This window comes from Hirundo rustica, chromosome 1 (assembly GCF_015227805.2).
Source record: "Hirundo rustica isolate bHirRus1 chromosome 1, bHirRus1.pri.v3, whole genome shotgun sequence".
NCBI lineage: Eukaryota > Metazoa > Chordata > Aves > Passeriformes > Hirundinidae > Hirundo > Hirundo rustica.
The window spans coordinates 86,265,634-86,288,840 of NC_053450.1; the positions used below are offsets into that span (position 1 = coordinate 86,265,634).

General features: G+C 42.4%; 2 protein-coding genes across 2 annotated transcripts; one reads left to right on the forward strand and one right to left on the reverse strand.

Moving 5' to 3' along the window:
• The first annotated feature begins 260 nt into the window (after window positions 1-260).
• On the forward strand, window positions 261-19,505 carry BPHL (biphenyl hydrolase like). The gene is made up of 7 exons (XM_040062138.2): window positions 261-395; window positions 3,353-3,456; window positions 5,457-5,623; window positions 9,802-9,955; window positions 12,158-12,289; window positions 15,918-16,041; window positions 19,083-19,505. The coding sequence occupies exons 1-7, from the start codon at window positions 292-294 to the stop codon at window positions 19,168-19,170; spliced, it is 873 nt and encodes a 290-aa protein (XP_039918072.1). The 5' UTR covers window positions 261-291; the 3' UTR covers window positions 19,171-19,505.
• On the reverse strand, window positions 19,458-22,265 carry LOC120751773 (tubulin beta-1 chain). The gene is made up of 4 exons (XM_040062123.2): window positions 22,142-22,265; window positions 21,342-21,450; window positions 20,960-21,070; window positions 19,458-20,732 (listed from the first exon to the last, which is right to left on the reverse strand). The coding sequence occupies exons 1-4, from the start codon at window positions 22,196-22,198 to the stop codon at window positions 19,672-19,674; spliced, it is 1,338 nt and encodes a 445-aa protein (XP_039918057.1). The 5' UTR covers window positions 22,199-22,265; the 3' UTR covers window positions 19,458-19,671.
• Between the last annotated feature and the right edge of the window lie 942 nt (window positions 22,266-23,207).

Sequence of the window (23,207 nt, forward strand, 5' to 3'; positions counted from 1 at the left end):
CAGGCCGGCCCCACACCGCTCCACGGCGGGGGCAGGACACGGGGGGAGAGACAGGCCGGCCGCACACCGCTCCCCGCGGGGGCAGGACACGGGGGGAGAGACAGGCCGGCCCCACACCGCTCCCCGGCGGGGGCAGGACATGGCGGGGGGGCGGGCCAGCCCCACACTCCTCCCCGCGGGGGCAGGACACGAAGGGAGAGGCGGGCCGGCCCCACACCCCTCCCCGGCGTGGGGGCAGGCCAGCCCCCCCTGTCTCCTTCCCTCTCCGCCGGGCCGCCCTCGCTGGGTGCAATGTTTTGCTGGACCGCGGGCCGGGCCCTCCGGGCTGTGGTGCTGTTGCAGCCGCCCGCCCGGGCAGCGCCGCTCACGGCCCGGGGACCGGCCGCCTGCTACGGGTAAAATCCACAGCCGCCTCCTTCTCCTTTTCCCCGGCTCCCTCGTCCCTTCCCGCGGCTTGGGGAAGTGGGTGTTTGTCAGACAGGCGGCGGGATGGACAAAGCGTGTTAGCAGAGGGGATGTGCGTTGGATCGGGAGGGCGCAGGTGACAAAGTGGGGACTCAGGACGTTGCCTGAGGAGCCTGCTCCTGCTGTCCTTGCGCTGCAAGGATCTGTACCAGGAGGGCTCCGCAGCGCCGTCTGGTCAGCGCCTGTCACCCTCCCCTGCCCCTCCGGGCAGGACGTGCCGCTGACCGCCTGCCCCTCGGCCGCCCGCTGCTGGTAAGGGGCTCCCTGCAGGTCGGCAGGAGAGCACATATATATCTGTTCTATATCATACTGCTTATTCCGCAGATCCTATTGAGGAAAATTGACATAGTGCCGTAATTTTCCCTCCCTGCACAGATAAAGAGTAGGTCGTATTGTAGCACAGCTGGAACAGAGGTAGTTCCCAGATTAAGCTGCACTCCTGCAGAATACGAGGTGAAGCACAAAATCTGCCCACTCTGCGTCTATGCTGCCTTGGTAAATATAGGCAGTAGGTATCCAATGCTTCTCAAACAGTTATACACCTTAACATTACTAATTCAAAATACCAGGGTGGGCTTTTCGTTTTGTTTTAGCAGGGTTTCCAATTCTGTCAACCAACGGAAAAAAAGAAAACACCACCACCACCACCAACAACAACAAAAAAACCCACACATTTTTTATGAAAACTTAGCAGAAGTGCAGTCATCCTGCTGACAAGCACACTGGTGAAGTGATTTCAGGCTCAGAAAAATTTGGTATTGGGAGGACCCAGTATGCTTTATGTGTTGCCAGTTTCTCAGTGCATAAAACCCCCAACTCATTTGTTGTTAGTCCAGAAAGTATTGCAAATACCCTCCGGGTGAAACCCCTGGATTTCAGTGGACTTCACACCGAGGCCTAATCCAAGAATGGAAAAGTATCACAGGCTCAACAAAATTCTCAAGCCCCTGATGTTAATAATTAATCCTAAAACCGCATAGAACTATGTGAAAAAAATATCTAAATCAGGAGAGCAGAATATATAACTCTGTCTATTAAACCATACCTTGCTAACCTGTTTTTAAAAAGGTAACAAGATGTTGATTATTTCTCTTTTGTTAGGAATTGAAAGTGGTTTTTGACAATTATTAATCATAAGCAAAAACTCCTATGACATAATTCTTAAAATTTAGTAAGAGCGATGTGCTGATATACTGTTGAAATTAATGACAACCCAAAAGATGGCATATGAATAATAATAAAAAAAACCCTTATGAAGAAAAAAAGTGAAAGTCAGTATTCAAAAAGGGGGTAAGGCCATATGAGTGCTACATGCAGAATTTGAATTGTGAGGTGTATAAACCACCTCAAATGTGTTACACAGACTTGAGGGGGTTTAGCATTACAGACAAACTATCATTTGGCTCACATTAGCATAGCAGTTCAGCAAAACTCACTGAAGTTATAATTACACAATTAATTTCTTTGAGCTGTACTCTTGCCACAGATCTGCATTTGTACTCCTATGGAGTACAATTGGATCTGCACATAAGGAGCTGATACTATTCTGCACACTCACAGCTTTTATTCAGGCATGTGGCATGATGGGTTACACAGACCCAAGATTTCATGTAAAATCAAAACTGGCTTTGTGTTGAAGAGGTTTTGTGGTTTAACTGCCACTTACGTATTGGGAACCTGAGTTTGCAAGCTATTGTGCATTTTTCCTATGGAAAGTGTTTAAATTAGTGGGATTGTTTTTATCTGTAATCCACCACTTTCACACTTACAACTCTACACATACTGTAAGTAGTTCAGACTTTATATGTTTAAATTAAATTGTTAATGAATTGCCCAGTGCATATCATGGAATAGAGATTGTTATTGTATCTAAGGCTGGAAAACAACATGTCTCTATGCACATGAAATTCACAGCGATTGAATTCATAGGGCATGAATATTTATTCTAGGTAAAATTATGGTTAATCAATAGGTAACCAAATGGCATGATTTTTATCATATTAGCTTTAAATCAAATGAGTTAGGCTGTTGAAAAGGTGTTTTGCAACCATTAGGGCACAAATTTGCCTGTTGTAAGGGTTATATGTAAGGGCTTATACTGTTAAGAAGATACTTTGAATCCATTCTATTTCTGCTTTCTCACTAGAGGTTTGTATCTGGACATGGTTTCTTAGGTCACTTATTTGCATTTACACGTATGTCTTGCTTTGTACTGAGGATTAGTGTAGGGGTTTAAGTGTCAGGGCTGAGAGGTGGCCTGTGCAGTCGGTTTCTGTGGTTATTTTTTAGTGGGTGGATTGATTGCTCATGTGGTATTTTCCAATTAAGCGTTATCTCCTGGTGAGATTACACTGACAGAAATATTATCGCATTCTTCTTCTCCACTCTCATTTCAGTGCAAAGTGGTTTTGACTCCAGGCCCCGTAGTTCACGAGGAAAAGCAACAACAGATTGTGGTTTCTCTGGCAGGTGAAGAGGCTCAGTTTAGTAATGGCAAAGTAAACATCAGCCATTTCGAAAGTTACGCTGTGACACAATGAGGTTTCTCCTCTGTGATATATTTATTTCAATGTTTCTGTAGCTATTTAAAGCTGTCTCTATATTTTCCTGGTTGCACCGTCAATGCTGTTTTTCCCCGCCAGCCCTTTAGCCTAGGTATGAATGCTACATAGTGAATGAATACACAACTGAATACTTCACTTCTCCTGAGAAAGCTTTTTTTAATCTTCAGTGCACCCATGAAAGGCAAGTGACCCATTAAAATCTCACAGTGGTGTCATTAATATCTAGGAAAGGTTATTATTCTGTGTTCCTGGAGTGACCAGGTAGTAAAGAAAATGTACTGTCTGAATGTTTTCCTATTTCTCTCCTCTTTCCCTCTCCCTAGTACTTCAATAACATCTGCCAAAATCCAAGTGAATGGAGTCCACTTGCATTATCAGCAAACAGGAGAAGGAAGTCATGCAGTTCTTCTGCTTCCAGGAATGCTAGGTTTGGAGATTTTATCTTGTCTTTGTAGAGCAACCACCTCTTTATCCATCTGGTCTCAAGCAAGAATGCACAAAACTATTTTGTAATATATTCAACATCTGATTATGGAGCATTGTCATTAAAAAAAAATTGCTGCACTTACAACAGAAGGGAAAATGCGGAGTTGTTTCCATCAGTTAACAGTTTTTAGAAGATTTCATTTATCTTACTAGGCACCTTTTATACATTATCTTGACGTACCTGGTGGTAACTTGCACTTTTGGATTTAACTCTGCAAAGGCGGTGTCCAGGACAGGTGGCAAATAGCTACACGGGGTGGAAAAGAGCAGAAGGGGAGAAAATCAGGTCAGCTCTATTTGTTACACAGAGTGAATTATGCATTCCTCTTTAGAAACTGGACAGATTCCAACTGAATTTAAAAACATAATGTAACCCTTACAGTTTATTGTGAAAAAGTCACTGTTAATTTTTTTTTTTTTTTTTTTTTTTTTTTTTCCTTAAAGATGTATTTTTACATTTTGTTTATTCAGGGCAGCATCATTAAGATTCTCAGTGTTTTTTTGAGATGGACAACAGGTTCTTCTAGCTAAGTGGTGTCTGTCCATCAAAACCACTGGTTTTTGATAACAACCTTTTAAAATTAACACAGCCTATTTATTCTGGGTTCTTGTAGTTCTAAAGGATCCATCAGACTTACCAACAACTCATGGCAGGCTGTCAGTAGGACTGTTACTGTGCTCAAAGTTGGGCAAATGCTTGAGTTGCTGGATAAGATGATAAAATGTCAAGAGCTGAAGAGCAGGAAACATTTTACATTTTTCAAGTCTTCACGAAGTGGTCCTTTCTTTCAGAGAATTCTCAAGGGGAAGGTGGAAAAAATTAATGCTAGTCATCCTTCAAATAGCCATATGTTTCAACCTATTGATTTTAAACAGCTTTTTAAACTAGCAATCCTGCTGCCAATGCAAACTCTTTAAACAGAAATAATATATTTCTTCAGTGGTGAACAATATTATTATTATTGATGATTATTTATTCTTGTGCATACATTGCTATCATCATAGCAGGCTATATAAAGCCTCTTTTATGACTTAGACCTGTTGATGGTATCTGAGGGCAGATTTTTCCAATCTGTAAACAGACAAAAACCTCTTAAATGCCTTTAAATGGCCTTCTTAATATAGCAGTGGATAGCAAATTTTATATTTTAGCACACTAAATCTGAACATTTTTTAATCAAATAGAATTTGATACTGTTACCACATGACCACAACACAAATGAGACATAAACTGCAGTCTTACCTTCATGCTAGGTTGCCTTCATTCGTAGATAGCTTAGTGCAGTAGGACTACTTCATTTTTCAATCCTTTTAAGGTCTGTGTCATTAATAAGAGAAATGAGTCTGCATCAGAAAAAAATGGCTGTATTTGAGTTATTTTTACATACTATAAAAATAAAAATACTCAATTTTATGCTTCTGTGTCACCACAGTCTCCTCAGGCAACAAAGTATTTAAAGGTCAGCTTTAAGCACGAATATTCTCATAGAGGTGCTTTATCAAATCAGAACTGTCTGGCATAGTGCTTTGCACTTACACATTTGTAGCAAAATATTCCTGCCCTCTCAGTTTCACCTGTATAGCCCAGGTAAACAGCAATGACCATGCTAGGGCTTTAAATCTGTCAAAGATAAATCCCTATTCAGGCATCTCAGCTCAAGATACTGTATTTAATCATATGTGAGAGTGCTGTCCTTGATAACCTTTCATACCTTCCAGAAATGGTTTGCTCTGAACGTACTGCAGATGCTTCTAAAGATTTTAGTTGTGGCATTTCCTGTCTAAGAGTTGCAATGGATAGTTACAATCAAAGAGTACTTCACTTGTTGGTTATTTCTTATTAGGAATAAAGTTAAAAGTTTTCCCCAGTTTTCCTTTAGAGTATATATTCTATGCATGCAGTATGGTGTTTAATAAAATTGAAAAATTGTAATGTTTCAGGGAGTGGTCAAACTGATTTTGGACCACAGCTTAAGTCAATGAATAAGCAACTTTTCACAATTGTTGCTTGGGATCCTCGGGGATATGGAAAGTCCATTCCTCCATCTCGAGACTTTCCTCCAGACTTCTTTGAGAGGGATGCAAAAGATGCTGTGGATCTTATGCAGGTAAATCTATTATGCGTTTTTATTATTTCTTCTTTTTTTTCTTTTTTTCTTTTTTTCTTTTTTTTTTTTTTTTAAGCTGTTTTCCTCAAATTTTGAGAAGGAGGAAGGTTGTTTCCAGCAGACAGCAGATTATGAAAAGACCATACAAATGAAGGCTTAAAAGTGAGCATATACACACTATTCCAGAAAATATTTTCTTTTTCCACATATTTTGCAAGACGCATAGAGGTTCAGCAGTAGGAATTAATATAAAGCAGTATGCTTTTATTCTAAGACCCTGGCCTAAGAGTTTTGCAGCCAAGAACCATATAAGTTTAGTTAAATATGTGTATAAGGAACAAAGTCTTTGCAAAGTAATTTAATTGAAGGGATTACCATACTGAAGGGCTCTTAGAAAATTTTCTATCAAATACAATCTTGGCATTTTGCCTTGAGCAGCCCATTTTAAGAAACATTTGATTCTAAAAATTAACTTGATACTTTGAATTGTACAGCATATTACTGTTTGTGGTAATTCAAAGGCTTCCCGTGACCATACCAAATCTTACTAATTAATACAGCTATTGTGGTTATAAAGAATATAGCCTAAAGCTGTTATTATTTCCCCTTCTTGCAGAATTTTTTTATTCAAATCTGTGTTTCTGTGTTCCTCTTTTATTCTGTCCTACAACTGCTGACACTATGTTCTGGTTTAGCTTTAACTATTATTCTGGTTTTTTTATATTAAGATATACAGTCTTTTTGGTCATGTTAAGAAAGCTGGCAGAGCATTCAAATTCCAAAAATATGAGGCAAGATTCAGACAGTTGGTCCAACTGTATTTCTGTCATAAATAATAACCTTGCTGAAAACCTACCTGAAGCTGGAAATCCTTCAAGTGGCCTTTCAGGTGTATTCTGCATAGTGAAACAAAGTAAGTCTGACAGCAGAATCAGAATTAAGACATGGATTTGCCCTCTAACCACAAAAGCTATCTCTCTGTACGCTAAATCTTCAGTTTCTTTGCTACTCTAGCAAAGAAAATAAAGATGCTGCCATGAATAGGTGACAAACTTGTGGTCTAAATGCTTGTAACCCGCTTTGTTGTCTCTGTTCAAATACTAATGAAAACAAAATCTGAAACAGAGCTTTCCCCAAAGGGAATGTAACCATGTAGCTTCCAGCCAAACAGGACAGCAGCCTACCAATCTCTAGAGCTGCCAAAGCAAATGAGGCCTAGCATCCTGTTTTTTTGAAGATGTTTCTCAATATAAGCATATAATAACAACTTATTAAAATGTTACCAAGCGTGGGTGACTTGCTTCTATTTTCGGATATTATAAAAGATAGCACAAATCCAAATGAATCATTCCAACTATGGTTTCCAGAATATAATGGTTTATAGACGTCATCCAGCCTACAGTCAACCAAAAAACACATGCATATGGGTGAGCCTTCAGAACTCTTGTTCTAGTCTCCTTCAGATTCTGGTGTCTCTGCTGGAGCTGTGAAACAACAAAAGCTGAAATTCTGCAGAGTATTTAGCATCTGTATGCAGAAGACACTGTTCTGCATCTCCATTTGTGTTCTGTGACGGAGTTTGCTTGAAATGCACCTAGGTCCACTTTGCTGACCTCCACCCCAATGTCTAGTGCTAGGAAAGTCAATAGCATTAAAATAATCATTGGGGAAATAATTAGTGTTGATATTTAAGAAGCTCTTACTCTTCAGAGACATGATCCTAGTGAAAGGATGGACTTGGGCTTCTCTATGTTTTTGTAGATCAGCTGTAACTCTTGCTTGTGCTGCACTCAAAACATACATGCAGTGCAGAGTGAGGTTGTATTGCAGCTCACAGTTGTATGTGGTCATTGGATTGCATTTCACATATGGATTGGATGGCCTGTATGGAAGAGGTGACTTCAAAAGAAATTTTGTTCACTCGCTGAATAAAGGCAGCACAAAATCACCCACAAAACTGTGCTATGCAACCAGCTTTCAGGTTATTGCCCATGTTAGGTTACCAACCTCTACTGTAATTAAAAATTAAAGCAAGCAAACATGAACACCTTATCCAGCACATCTGTTGCATCACATTGTTTATTCTGAAGGTTGGAAAGGTTAAAATAAATTCCTCCTGCTGGAAAGGCATCCTGAGATACCCCAAAGAATGCATCAAGATAAAGGCTAGTAAACATGAGAAATACTGGAGGCAAATAGATCTCAAATAACCTGGCATGAAGAACAAAAAATTTAATCAACTACTCCATCCTTCAGCCAACTTTGAGCTCCATCATTTGCTATTGGCAGTAGGGGAACAGTAGCAACATCAAAAACTTAACCTTTACAAGCTCTGCTGCCAATCCCCAAAATCTGCCAAGATACCAGGAACCCTTCAGCAGCACAATGGTGTTAAGTTGGACACAGATTAGCTACCTCTTCATCAGACCAGGACCAACTTCTGATCAGCTGCAAAAATTCAAAGTTCTCTTCTCTTGCTGTCAGCTCTTACTTTACATGTCCCTTTCTTTCCCCTATCTTATTTCTTTTCTGTTTAGTAATTACAGCTTTGCAGAGTGAAATCTAAAACTGGTCAAAACTACAGTGAGCAGAATACTGAGGATGAAGCCAAAACCAGAAAAGCCTTATAGGTATAGAAGTCTGCTAAATATCGAATGGATTAGTAAAGTTGTGCCTCACTTGAACATCAAGCTTACAAGCAAAGTGAAACTTCTTTTTCTCCCTTTGTTGTTATTTCTCTCATTGCCTGCATTTTTGCTTTCTTCTGTCACAACAAAGTAGGCCTGGACTTCCAAATACCATCAAGCACCAGAGCAACTCATTCGACTAACTTGCTCTTTTTCCTCCAAAAGTACAATATCCTCCTTAAATGCACCGAAAAGCTTTCTGCAGCACAAAAGCAAAAATCACTGTGAAAAATATTTCTTGTGAATGAGTTCACAAACCGCAGTTCCTACATGCAAAATTTCAAGTATCACTTAACTATTGAATATCATCCCTCTACAACTTTCAGATGTATTTTCTCATAGTGCCTTTACCTTCCCCACTCTTTCCCCACTGAACATAACACACAAAATCCACTCTCCTGTGACTGCCAGTACTCCCTACCACATACAGTAATTTATGAGGAAATGAGTTTCAAATTCTAGTAGAAAGCATTATCATGGAATCATAGAACATTCTGAGTTGGAAGAGACCCATCAGGATCATCAAATCCAACTTCTTGCCCTGTGCAGGACACCCCAAGAGTCACACCATGTGCCTGAGAGCATTGTCCAAATGTTTCTTGTACTTTATCAGGCTTGGTGCTGTGACCACTTCCCTGGGGTGCCTGTTCCAGTGCCCAACCACCCTCTGGGTGAAGAAACTTTATCTGATAACCCATCTAAACCTCCCCCAACTCAGCTTCATGCCATTCCCTTGGGTCCTGTCGCTGGTCAGAGTGAATTAAAGTCCTGGTTGTCATATTCTTTGCCCTAAGCTTTCCTTTTGAAGAAGGAGAAATTTAGTTATTAATGTTTTGAATCGCAACTGAATGTGAAGTAACATTTAAAATACAGACAAGCATCAGAAAAATGGGAGTTAGCAACTAAAATTTGATACAACCCTTCAAAAATACTTTAAGCATTTTTTGGCTGTTACATAGCAGATTATTTTTTTTAGCTCAGCTAGCATCAGTAAACCAGATCACTGGCTTCCGTCTTTCAAGTCTTATGCTTTTTCTGAAGTTTCGCTTACTCTTGGATTGCTTACCATCCACACTGTGATAGTCTTTCCTAACTTCACACCAAGAGAATCCACAGCTTCTTCATATCATAAAGCTCTTTGAAAAGGTCTTTACTCTCCATTTTAAATCAACTTTTCTTTTTTGGAGGGCTTTTTAAAATGCAGCAAGAATCTAATGGGAGTGCCACCTGTTTTGTTAAAGAGTTATAGAAAATTGAAATGGCAGGTGTAATTTCTTGTTTTCCAAACATTTTACTGTTTTTTAGCATTTTTATGTATAGCAAGAAAATTTTATTTTCTAATTTTAAAAGCTAACTATATTTTCTAATTTTAAAAGCTAACTATAGTTCAGCTATGTAGTGTTGTGCCTAAAGTTAATTTTCAAGAAACATTTGACACTTGGCTGTAAAGCCAGCTGATGATTTGCATATCACTTTCTTGCATGAATCAAGGCACTAAAGTTTAAGAAGTTCTCCTTGCTGGGGTGGAGTGATGGTGGAATTACAGCACTCATTGCTGCTGCGAGGTACCCAAATCTTATCCACAAGTTGGTTGTCTGGGGAGCAAATGCCAGCGTTACTCAAGAGGATATAAGAATTTACAATGGTATGTATGAATTGCATGTTGTATTCTAAATTAATTATTTTATTTTCTGCTTAGGCCAAGAATCTTAGTCATGTAACAGCTAAGTGGAGACAGAGCTGAGGACACAAGAAAACTGAAGGGACAGGAGACAAAATTCACTACATTCCTAGGTACAGGGTTAGATTAAAGTTACAGTGAGAAACTGTCTAACAATTACTCTAGGGATAATATAATAGATTTCTTAACAAGCCCTTACCAACTTACCCTGATGAAAAGCAGAAATTATAATAGCTTATCAATAGTTTTCAGAAAGTCAAATATTTGTTGTTATAACAAATTCATAAAAATTAATTTGTTATACTGTAATAATACCATCAAACACCAGGTTTGTTTTCTTATGTCACATCTTGCACAACCTTTCTAAACCAGGTCCACAGATAATCACTGGGCTACCTCATTACAGCTTTTGCCTCTAGGGCCTATATAATAGAGACAGCAAGAAAACAAGTTCATAACTCACCTTTTAAGTTCAGAAAGCAAATGAATCATTCAAGTAAATGTCCCAAGGTGTCTTTACCATTTGCATTCCTTCAGAGTTAATTATTATCATTAGAAAACCTTTGCAAAGTAAAGAAAAGTGGGATTTCTTATTGTTATTCCACTCCTGTGAAATAGAATCTGAGCTCATTCTCACTCTAAAGAAAAATAGGAAGAAATGGCTAGCAAACTCAGAAAGGGGCCATATTTCCTTTTGAATGTAGAAATGAAGAGTTAACCATGTCAGCTCTCAACAACTGTAACCCGGTATAGTTCCACTGGATTTTGATTCATACCAGCTGTGAAATCTCTCTGGCTTCAGCAAAATTACTAAAGTGTATATATTGCACATCTGTATTTATCTCACCTATACTAAAAGTGGTAGTAGTAGCAGTAATATATATTTCTAGTTCAGAAAATGAAATGCTTTTTAACTCTGTAAAATGCTTTATTTCTTTACATGTTTTTATACTTAGGAAATTTTTGTTGTGTAACTATGAAATGCACATTGACTAAAATGTAAAAGAAAAATAAAACAAAACAAACAAACAAACAAAAAAGCCAAAAAAAAAAAGTCCTATTTACTTGGAGCACCCACTGCAATATTGGCCTTTGCCCTTTGGGATTGTTGCTTTCAACATCTTTCCCTGGCTGACAGAGTTCAGAGAATATCAGCACAAGTCTTCTACAACTGGCTCATCAGTGAATCTCAGCTGCAGTGGAGGGTTTGGCAGGAGAGAAAGGTGTTGATTTGCTATCTCTGTCCTTTCAACGTTGGCTTCTGCCTACTCTTTTTAAATTAATGCCAGTCCCAAGGATAAAACAGTAAGTTCTATATGAGAAACAGTTGTTCAGTAGCACCTAGCCTGGGGTGAGCAGACTCACTTCCAATCAGATGCTGTTATAAAACACTTTCAGTCACAGCTACCTTTGTCATTTGGCTTGACAGGTTCTATTTGTTAATTAACACCTCACCCTTTTCTTCCCTTAATTCCCTTTTGAAACCAATTAAAACGTTTGCTACTTGCTTATATTGCAGTTTGATGATTCAGTGCTGTCCTATTCTCTGCTGTGCCAACTTTGTTTCAGGCTTTGCCAGTACAAAGCTGTACAGCTGAAATATAGTTTAGTGAAAATAACCCTTTTTAATACATAGTTTGTGAGCAGTACTGAAAAATTTAGAGGGAAAAAAATAGAAAAATTTGATAAATAAAATAACTAAAATGTCAGATTATTTGTACAGTTTTAGCCAGCCTGCCATGAGTCACCGATCTCTACTGAGTCACTTGTTTTTGTGTAAAACTATGGCAAATGTACCATGATATCAGCCTGATGGAATGTCTTCCTTCCTCTGAAAGGTGGTAGGAGCCATGGAAGAACTTCCATCAATGAGTCAATGCAAAAGGCTAAAGGATATAAAAAAGAACTGCCAGGTCTAGCACACTGTTATGAAACAGTCTCATTTTTATACACAGGGTTTAGGACTGAGTCCTTTGAATGTTATGTTTTTCCTTGTGACCATAATAACAAGATGTTCCTCTACAACTCAGAAGACCACAGCAGAAGTTGCAGTTTCAGTTCTGAAATACGTATTTGCAGTCTGGTTCGAAAACTTCCCCATATTAGGTGTGGTTTGTACCTTTTCGCTAGACAGGGCATAACATATTTCAACATTATTTTATATAGGCATCCGAGATGTTTCAAAATGGAGTGAAAAGGTCAAGAAACCACTGGAAGAGCTGTATGGACATAAGTACTTTGCAGAAACCTGTGAGGCTTGGGTAGATGGAATATCGCAGTTTGCTGAAAATTCAGATGGTAAGGATTTCCCAATGTTGAACTGAGGCTATTAGAGTAGCAGGCAGTTCTGGATAAAAAAAATTATCTAACAGTGCTTCTAGCAGCCAGTAAAGGAAGAACTTTGCATATGGCATTAAAAGCTGGGTCTGACTCACACTCAGGAATAACACAATTACTCTGTGGAGGGTTCACAGAACCAGAAAGGTACGGGAGGAAAACATTTATGGAAAACATTAGCTGATGAGGCTCTCCTCTTGTTCCACCACAAAACTGCATTATTAAGTAATTGCTTTTGTGCAGACTAAACAGAAGGATTCTGCTCAGGCAGAATCTTTCTCGCCTCTTCTGTCTCTGTGTCAAAGGATTATCTCTCTATGGTGACATAGTTAGGATGCACCAGAAGTAAGGCATGTTCTTTCCACTTTTTGCAAAACAGAGCTGAAGAACTCTCAAACCTTGTAGCATGCGAGTTAGAAAAGAAGGGACTTCAGATTTTGAGAACTCAGAATTAAAGAACACATTTTAGAAACTCTATTGAAGCAGCTCAAGTGTTTAAAAATAATTAAAAAAAAAAAAAAAAAAAGTTAAACTAGACAATGTAATTGTTTATCCCTGAAGATTTCTACAATTACTCTACATAGACCTTTTCAGCCAAGGATGTTATGAATGATAATCTGCAGTTCTATTTTGATTCAGAAAGAATTTGCTTTTAATTTGCCTGAAACAGTAACACAATGTATAAAAAAAAGGAATTTGTAACTCTGAAACACATTTTCCTGTAGCTCCCATAATGAAAGATAGAAGGTGATGCACATTAACAGGCAGCAGGTACTACAAGGAATGTGTTCCTTCATGTCATATTTTTTTCCGTAAATTTTTGTATAGGATCAACACAAGACTAGGATTTCTCCCAGTAAAGTGATGCAACAAATTAGGTTCCAACTTTATTTCAGCCTTTCTGGAATCTCCTTAAAACTATTTTTTTCTGAAATGCAGAGCCCAGCCTGGTGAATCTGTGGCTGTGACATCCCTCCACTGCCTGCACATGCCTCAGATACTGAGATAAAGTGACTGTGAAAAAGAAGCCACCAAGAAACATGTAACAGGGAGCTGAATTACCTAGATGCTGAAACTGGGTCATACTGGGAGAAGCTAATGTTTGCTGCAGGAGATGAGCAGCTATCAGACTGCAGTTTTTTTCCAAGAGAAAACCAGTTTTCCAACTTAGATTACAAAGAGGCCACCTTGCAATTAAAAGTAAGACTGCAATAAAGGCACAGATACAGTGGAAATAAAAAAAGGTGCTAATAAAACCCACCAGAGATAAAAGGAGGACAGCAAAGCTAGTGTTGGCCAAAAACTCAACCTCTTTTTAAAACTACACTATTTTCCCTGAATGAGACAGCTTTTAGTGTGACATACCATAAGAAATGAAATTTTAATGAACTTAATGAAACTCAGTAAAGTGCACAAAGTCACATCATCCAGGATTCTTCTTACTGTTCCATGCTTTTACAGAAAATACAATTTAGTGGTCATAGTACAAAAACAGGTTTAGGACTGAAAACTAGGAAATAATAGTTTGCCAACTATGTTCCTAGATAAATAAAACAAATTTACTTGGCCTTTGTTCTGAAAAACAGTCGACATTTCTGCAGGTGTTAGAGGACTATAGGTTAAATGTTCAAAATGAAAATATTTAACCAGTAGAACTGCAAACAAAGGCTGCATTAATAACCAAACAATTGGAAAAGCTGTGAAACAGCCTCTGACTTTAGAGCTAAGGAAAGTGTGCATGTCTGAGCATCAGTCTTACAGCTGTTGGTAGCTGCAAGGTGACAACTACAAATAGACAGAGTTATCTCAAAGAAAAATGGAACATAAGGCCCATCGAGGATGTTTTGCCCAAAAATGCCCATGCAAGAACATGGGAAGTTAGGCAATGAGTTTGGAAACTAGGTTACAAAGGAACGAGGGGGGAAAAAAGGGGAGAAAATTCAGAAAATTCTTTAAGTGAAACCATTAAAAATACTTTTAATGAAATTAATGACTAGTAAGCATAAAATTATGAATAGGCAGGGAAAATAATCTTTGAATAGCTTTAGTAAAATTCATATCAAAGGGTTATACATTTGTACTGGGTTTGCATGGCCAGATTTTGGTACCGGGGGGTTGCAGGGTGCCCAGAAGCTTCCTCAGTGTCTGGCAGAGCTGATGCCAGCCTGCTCCAAGGTGGGCATGCCACTGGCCAAGGCAAATCCGAGGCAGTAACACCTCCGTGCAAACATATTTGAGAAGGAAAAAAGTGTTACTGCAGAGATGTTACTGCAGCCAGAGAAGAGCAGAGTGAGAATATGTGAGAGGAGCAACTATGCAGCCACCAAGGTCAGTGAAGAAGGAAGGGAAGGAGGTGCTCTAGATGCTCAAGCTGAGATTTCCCTGCAGCCCATGGTGCAGGTCCTCGTGAGGCAGCTGTGCCCCTGCAGCCCATGCAGGTGGTGTGCAGGGATGCTGAGATCCACCTTCAGCTCTTGGAGGAGCCCATGCCAGAGCAGGTGTATGCCCAAGAGAGGGCTCTGTACCTGTGGGAAATCCACGCTGGAGCAGGCTCCTGCTGGGACCTGCAGACCCACAGAGAGAGAAGCTCACACTGGAGCAGGTTTCCTGGTAGGATTTGTGACCCCAGAAGGGACCCATGTTGAAGAAGGCTGTGCCTGAAGAGCTGCACCCTGTGGAAAGATGACTCACCTTGCAGCAGTTTGTGGGGAACCATTGCTTGTGAGATGGATTCATGCTGCAGAAGTTTCCTGTGGGAGGGACCCAACAGTGGAGCAGTGGAAGGACTCCCTGAGCAGCAGCAGGAACAACCTGTGATGAACTGACCACAATCCCCACTCCTCATCTCCCTGCACCACAGAGGGACAGGAGGTAGAACCCAGGAAGAAGCTTCTAAGATTTATTTTACTTCTCATTATCCTTCTCCTATTTTGTTAGTAATAAATTCAGTTAATATCCCCGAGATGAGTCTGTTTTGCCTATGATGTTAGTGCTCCCTCCTGGTCTATATCTCAACTCAGGAACCTTTCATTCTGTTTTCTCTCCCCTGTCCACTTGAGAAGGGGAGTGATAGGCTTAGGTAGGTGCTCGGCATCCAGCCGGGATCAATCCATTAGAACATTGTGGACAGCAAAGTGCCTGGGTGGTACAACAGGTGTGAGTACAGCCTAAGTTAATTTGTTCCAAAAAAGTAGCAAAGCCTGTAACCTGACGACTGCTGTAACAAAATGCAGCTTAATGTGAGGGCCATAAGACTCTAAGGCTGAAAAGAACAAAGCCAGCAATGAGATGCATGTATTGGCTTTGAAGAGTCAAAAGGAGCCTGGGGCAAATGTGAAACAAAAGTTCTTCATTCTCCGTATCCTTTTATGCTAGTATCCATTAATGGAGCAAATTGCACTGAAATAAGATTTTGGAGAAAAAAAGTTAATTACAGTCCTGCTTACATAGTTCTACCGATTAATCACACACAATCCACAAGGAGAGGCAATAGCTAGAACCCAGTGGACTTCAGCGTCCTTTATGGACACAGTTTCATCTTTCAGACAATTTTGAACCAAAGTGTGACCTTCGTTTGTTTTCTCCCTAGGTAATATCTGCCAACAGTTGCTGCCAGATATTAAATGTCCCACATTTATAATTCATGGTGAGAAAGACCCTTTGGTCCCACAAGCTCATGCAGAATACATTCATAAGCACATCAAAGGCTCTCGGTAAGTTAAATTATGGAAATTTTATAAACCATTATTGGAGAAATGAAGTAGTTCAAAGCCAGTGTTTAAAAAAAAAAAAAAAAAAAAAAAAAAAAGTATTTGGACAAGTTGTCTCTGCCATACAGAGAACTATTCTCAACTTCCATAGCAAGTTACAATGCAAATAGGTGGACTTTTCTTGCAATATAAAAAGTACAATATTTTAATAAGCTCCTTCCTAAAGCCCTCTGAGAGGAACCAAGTAAGTTCCTTTTCCTCTTTCCACTACACAGGCAGAACCACAGCTCCTTAAGCTTTATCAAAGCAAGCAAAGTTGTTTATTATGACCACTGCATTCCTTTTGCTGTAAGAGATCTCTGTCCCATTCAATACAACAGGGAATTTAGATGCTATGAATGGAGACAGATTCCCAGTTATTAGAGAGAAACACAGTTTACTTCAGTTTGCTCTGCCCTACCCATGTGAACAACCTCAAAGATTCTGTTTCCACCTGTCCCATGAATTGTCAATGTTTTTAAGAAAATCAGAATGAGAAAAAAAATGTACAGGTTTACTCAGAAACATGACTGTATAAACAAGAAAAATACCAAGAAAAATCTGCCTCATGTATGTTGTCATTTAACCTCAGACAGCATCCTGGTACCATTCACTCCCCCACTCATGGGTTCAGGGACAGAATCAGTTGAGTATAAATGAAAAAAAAAAAAAAAAGCCCAAAAAACCCCCTCATGTGTTGAGATAAATACACTTTAATAGCTAAGCAAAAGCCACACATGCAAGCAAGGACTTAACTCACTCCTCCCACAGGCAGGCTGGTGTTCAGCCATGCCCAGGAAAGCCAGGTTCTGTCACACATAGCAGTTACTTGGGAAGACCAATGTCATCTCTCCAAACATCCCCCTTCCTTCCTTTCCCAGCTTTGTATGCTCAGCATGATGCCATATGGTATGGAATATTCCTTTGGTCAGTTGGGGTCAGCTGTCCCAGCTGTGTCCCCTTCTCAACTCCTTGTGCACCCCCCAGCCTCCTTCCTAGAGGCCAGTACAAGAAACAGAGAAGGCCTTGATGCTGCGCAAGCCCTGCTCAGCAATAACAGAAACATCTCTATATTATCAACACTGTTTTCAACAGAAGTCTAAAACACAACCCCATAACAGCTACTGTGAAGAAAATTGACTCTACCCCAGCCAAAACCAGCACAACTTGAAAATTCCGGAAACGCTTCCTATAAAAAGCTGAAATTTTACCAGCTGAATTTTCTTCATGAATTTTCACACAAATGCAAGCATTCTATTACTACTTAATAACAGGCTGTGAGGATTAGCACTGAGAACAGAAGTGGGGCAGGGAAGCATTTTTATGAATGCAAAGGATAGGGAACTGTTTCACTGGTGTCATCTCAGTGCAAAAATGAATGATATCTCAGTCAGCCCTGCTGATCCTAGTAATGCAGTCTGCTACAAGAAAGATGAGAGCAAGAGATCTCCCTAACAAGCACATGCAGGTATTTTATTTCATGTCTGCTTGTTCATCACTCCTACTGTCCAGTGTCCTACATGCCCTGTTCAGAACGCCTATCATCCTGCTTGGTTTCACCAAGCTCCAAAATACTCCAGATGCTGACTAAGGCAACTTATCCAAGAATCTGATAGCTTCTCTTTGGAAGACAAGTCGAAGAGGAAACAAGGTTAGAAATTGCCATCCGATAAAATGTAAAACAGTGACTCTTAGCTTGTCTTTGTGCTGAAGTGCTCGCCTGTACACATATTTGTCAGAAAAGAAACCAGGCTAATGGTGTTCTCAGAAATTAATGCTTGGGTACATGCTTCTGTTTTTCCTCGGTTGCATTGGAAATGACATTTTCCATTGTGAACCAGAAAGCTTAAATTCAGTACATTTTCAGTAACAGGTGCTTCTAACCATCAGTTTTTCTTGCCTTGATTTTTCTCTAGTAGTAAAGTAGAAAAAGCTTCTTATGGTTATAGGGAAGATACATTGCTGGTTTCTCTCATGGTGAAAAGGTGTGCCATTGCTCTGCATTTACGTGGTATGGCTGGAGTTTGGTAGCATTACAGTAGTAGAAATCATTAACAGCAGTAGGAAATAGCATGCACAGTGCTATAGTTTGTGCATCTGTATGCTGTCTATCTTTGAAGAAACAGACAATAAAATTCAGACAGAATTCACTAGAAAAGCTGGATACGTTCACATGCTGGTGCTCTTTTCCCAAAACAAAACAGCACTTGTCACCACGAAAAGGAGGTTGAGCCCTCTTGCTATAGTGAGACTTTGACATGAAGGCAACAAAGTATCAGTCAAAATGGGTTTAGCTCTGTTGAAACTGCTTGGTATATGGTAGAACAAAACAATTTAGAGAATTTCCCACACCCATATAAACAAGTGTACATCCCTGATGTATAGAGTTTGTCTCAGATAGAAATCAAAAGGAAGTTGAATTTTAGACATGTTAAAATCATATTCATATTATAAAGATTTAACCTTATTCACAGGTACTACTTCTAAGCTTTTGGTATAGCCAAAGAAGTTCTGACTTCCCTTTTTATTTTAATGGATGAATGGTTTAATTTTGGATTGTCTTTTTTCAGAGAGATTAGGCAAAATACAAATACTAACCAAGTTTGCATAATGGCGAGAATTCTACATTTCACTGCCCAGCACTGAATGAGGCAAAAGTGCTCAGATACTTCAAGTATCTTTCAAAGATGCATCTCATATAAGTTTTGGAATCTTATCTTCTCTGACGATTGCCAGAAAGTTTTTTAGAATCTGGGTCTAGGACAAAAAAAAAAAAATGGGTTTAGGCTTATTTTATCCTCCTCAGAGTGGGACAAGTAGTATGCTTGTTCCAGCTGTTGCTGTGGTTCACATTCCAGCCACATACATAGGGACAGTACTTAAAATAAAAGTTACTACAATTCCTTACTGGGTAACCAAGAGCAAAGAAAATGCAACAAGCATTTTAATTACCTACACTCAGAGTAAAATGAATAATCGGTGTTTGGATTTTTCTTTCTTTCAAGGTTGCTTCTGATGCCAGAAGGAAAGCATAACTTACACTTGCGTTTTGCAAAGGACTTCAACAGAGAAGTGGAAAATTTCCTACGCTGACACAAACTGTAAAACAAGCCAGAGGTGCTTAGCCATTGCCTTGTTTAGGAATTTAGGTTGGCTTTCTATTTTCAATGCAGTTATAGGTAGGTTTGAGTCCTGTAAGAAAAACATTAAACCTATTAGCATTAGATGCAAACATCTTAAGGACACGTAAGCTTCAGTGATCAGGGCATACCACTGTAGTGCAAGATTTCTGACACGCCTTTAAACTTACTTGTTGCCACCCAGGCTGAACAGCTGTTCTTTGTCCAATAGAGTTGTTAAGAAAGATAGAAACCATGGTCTTGAATACATGCCTTTATGTGCTCTTAATATTAAAGGACAAAAAACATTGTAAGAATTAGGATTCAGAACTGTTACACTGAGAAATCTGGCAAAGTCACAAATGCTGAGAGGATAATTGGGTACATAGTTTCTAGAAAACATGCTTCACCACCACTATCAGAAGTCATTCAGATGCATGCCTGCTTTACAAAAGTTCTTTCCGTGCCAGCTGGTTTAAGCTTCATCCTCCTCTCCTTCCTCTTCAAACTCGCCCTGCTCATCAGCAGTGGCATCCTGGTATTGCTGGTATTCGGAGACCAGGTCGTTCATGTTGCTCTCGGCCTCGGTGAACTCCATTTCATCCATGCCCTCGCCGGTGTACCAGTGCAAGAAAGCCTTGCGGCGGAACATGGCCGTGAACTGCTCGGAGATCCTCTTGAAGAGCTCCTGGATGGCCGTGCTGTTGCCGATGAAGGTGGCCGACATCTTGAGGCCGCGCGGGGGGATGTCGCAGACGGCCGTCTTCACGTTGTTGGGGATCCACTCCACAAAGTAGCTGCTGTTCTTGTTCTGCACGTTGAGCATCTGCTCGTCCACCTCCTTCATGGACATGCGGCCCCGGAAGATGGCGGCCACCGTCAGGTAGCGGCCGTGGCGGGGGTCGCAGGCGGCCATCATGTTCTTGGAGTCGAACATCTGCTGCGTCAGCTCGGGCACCGTCAGGGCGCGGTACTGCTGGCTGCCGCGGCTGGTCAGCGGGGCAAAGCCCGGCATGAAGAAGTGCAGCCGCGGGAAAGGCACCATGTTGACCGCCAGCTTGCGCAGGTCGGCGTTCAGCTGGCCGGGGAAGCGAAGGCAGGTGGTCACGCCGCTCATGGTGGCCGACACCAGGTGGTTGAGGTCCCCGTAGGTGGGAGTGGTCAGCTTCAGGGTGCGGAAGCAAATGTCGTAGAGGGCCTCGTTGTCGATGCAGTAGGTCTCGTCCGTGTTCTCCACCAGCTGGTGCACAGAGAGGGTGGCATTGTAGGGCTCCACCACCGTGTCCGACACCTTGGGCGAGGGCATGACGCTGAAGGTGTTCATGATGCGGTCGGGGTACTCCTCCCGGATCTTGCTGATCAGGAGGGTGCCCATGCCGGAGCCCGTGCCTCCGCCCAGCGAGTGGGTCAACTGGAAGCCCTGGAGGCAGTCACAGCTCTCCGACTCCTTCCTCACCACGTCCAGCACGGAGTCCACCAGCTCGGCGCCTTCCGTGTAGTGCCCCTTGGCCCAGTTGTTGCCAGCCCCGCTCTGACCTACGGGGCAGACCACAAGCCGGGTGCCACGTTAGCGCCCCAGGGACAAACACACACGGGGATGCCGCTGCCCCTTGCCCCTTCCCTACGGGCTCCTCCCCTCTCTTCCATCCCCGCTCTGCTACGGGGACTCAGGTTCCCCAGGGTCACTTGCATGCTCGCTCCAAGTCTTTTCTATGTGTGTGGAGTTCCTACTCTGGGAACTCCTCCATCCCGCCACCACTCACCAAAGACAAAGTTGTCGGGACGGAAGATCTGTCCAAAGGGGCCGGAGCGCACAGAGTCCATGGTGCCGGGTTCCAGGTCCACGAGGATGGCACGGGGGACATACTTGTTACCTGTGGGGGGAACCAGCGGCAGCGTTAGAGCCCCATGGTCGGCAGCCAGTGTCACAGGAGCCCTGCTGTGCTCCCTTCCACCTCCCTGCATTTCTCTGGAGAGGCAGTGTCACAATCAAGACTACCATGTTATCAGAGCCTTTCTGAGAACAAAGGTCTCTTAGAGGAGTCACTGGCAGATGACAGCTCTTGTTCAGGGATATTTCTAGCCTCAATGAACTGTCATGCCTGCCCTATTTATTTGAGGACATCTGGGGAAGCAGGCACTTACCAGCAGCTTCATTGTAGTAGACATTGATCCTCTCCAGCTGCAGCTCGCTGTCCCCATGGTAGCTGCCCGTGGGATCAATGCCATGCTCATCGCTGATGACCTCCCAGAACTAGAGGAAATTTTTGAAAAATGGCAATTAGCCATTTCCAGTGCCAGTGGAAACAGCTGGCCAGTGCCAATCACACACCCCCAGTGCAGCCCGTGCATTCCGCGGCCCTGACCACTCCCTTGCCTGGCAGAGCAGCTGCCGGGTGGGAAGGTGAGTCAGTGCACAAGGGCTTCGCTGGCCGCAGCAGCTGAACTAGCAGGAGGCTGACGAACAGCCAGAGCATTGACGTGCGGGTTAATTTCTTTGTAGCTTGTATCCAAAGGGTGAGCATCTCTGGCTGTATCAATTTGGTGTCCTCCCATTGTCTAGCATTAGCTTAAGACCCTGTAGCCGCTACAAGATGGCAACGCCTGCACCCGTTCGGTGTTGACGGTGTGTGGCACTGAAGCACCTCCCGTTCCCTCGGAGGAACGGGGCGCCGTGGCTGCAGAGGGGCGAGGCAGCGCGGGATGACCGCGGCTGCCTGCGGGAAAGCCGGGCATGCCGGACGGGATCGCGGGCATATCCCTCCCGCCCCCACCCGAGACGGGATCGAGGGCATATCCCTGCCCCGCCCAGCCCCGCGGCAGCTCAGAGCAGCAGGACGAGGGGTACAGCGCACAGACGCCTCAGCAAACGCCCAGTCGCTTTTCATTCCGAGACAGGCTAACGCGCCACCCGCGGGGCGCGACCTGCGGGAGCCCGTCCATACCTTGGCACCGATCTGGTTGCCGCACTGCCCGGCCTGGATGTGCACGATCTCACGCATGGTGCCGGTCTCCGAAGCTGCCCCTGCTGCTGTCGCCGCCTCCTTCGCCTCCCGCACTCGCAGCTGCGGCGGCCGCGCCCCTCGCTGCCCCTTAAATCGGGCGCCGCGCTCCGCCCCGCCGGTGACGTGCGGCGGGAACGGCGCGGGGCGGGCCCGGCCCGGGCATTGTCTCCCGCGTCCCGGTCGGGCTCCGCGTCCGGCAGGCTGCGGGCACCTCCGCATGCTGCGCTCCGCTGGCTTGGGGCGCCGGGGAACTCCACCTTCAGCCGCCGGGGAAAAGGCCGGAATCGAATACCACATGGCTTATCTTAGGGTGAAAACGGAAACAGAACCACCTAACTCGTCTTCGCACATCTGTTGGAACTGGTCCCTTTTCTTCCTTCGCCTCTACTATGCCACAGCAGCAAAGTACATAGTGCCGCGTTTTATTAGCACCTTCAAGCCTGTATTTTTAGCTGAGGCCCCCTTTATCATGTTTCAATATGTTTGGAGCATAAACGTAATTTTTCCATAGCTGAAACCAGCAGAGATTGGGTGGTGATGTTGAAGCCCACAGCCACTTGGAAGCAGGAAACTCTGTTTTAGATAGTGCTGCTTAACATGTATATGTGAGGCTCTAATTTCAGAAACACATAGGGCTGGCATGAGATTTTATGCTACTGCTAAAGAATGGCTTTTTCTGGGAGTTATCCAGCAGTGATAGCAGTTTAACACACACAGGAATGGGATATGTTTCTTTTCTGTAAGTGAAGTTTTGTTCTGTGTTACCAGACACCTGCCACACACCTCATTCTGGAAAACTTTGAATCCTGCCAGTAGCATCTCTGCTTGATCTCTCATAGAAAAAAACTGAGATAAGTACATGGTGGATGACCAAGGGAGGAGGGACAGCTGAAGGACAACAAGGAGAATATAACTGAACCAACTGCGATACACACCTCTATCTGTACTATTGCCAAGGAGAACATCTGAAACAAATTTCAGCAGGCTTTATATTGGATTATTATAG

Coding starts and splice junctions, on each gene's coding strand:
- BPHL (XM_040062138.2), top strand. CDS start 292: ATGTTTTGCTGGACCGCGGGCCGGGCCCTCCGGGCTGTGGTGCTGTTG. Junction 396..3,352: donor GGACCGGCCGCCTGCTACGG/GTAAAATCCACA, acceptor CCCTCTCCCTAG/TACTTCAATAACATCTGCCA. Junction 9,956..12,157: donor GGATATAAGAATTTACAATG/GTATGTATGAAT, acceptor TATTTTATATAG/GCATCCGAGATGTTTCAAAA.
- LOC120751773 (XM_040062123.2), bottom strand. CDS start 22,198: ATGCGTGAGATCGTGCACATCCAGGCCGGGCAGTGCGGCAACCAGATC. Junction 21,451..22,141: donor GCAACCAGATCGGTGCCAAG/GTATGGACGGGC, acceptor AATTTCCTCTAG/TTCTGGGAGGTCATCAGCGA. Junction 20,733..20,959: donor TCCCGACAACTTTGTCTTTG/GTGAGTGGTGGC, acceptor TCTGCCCCGTAG/GTCAGAGCGGGGCTGGCAAC.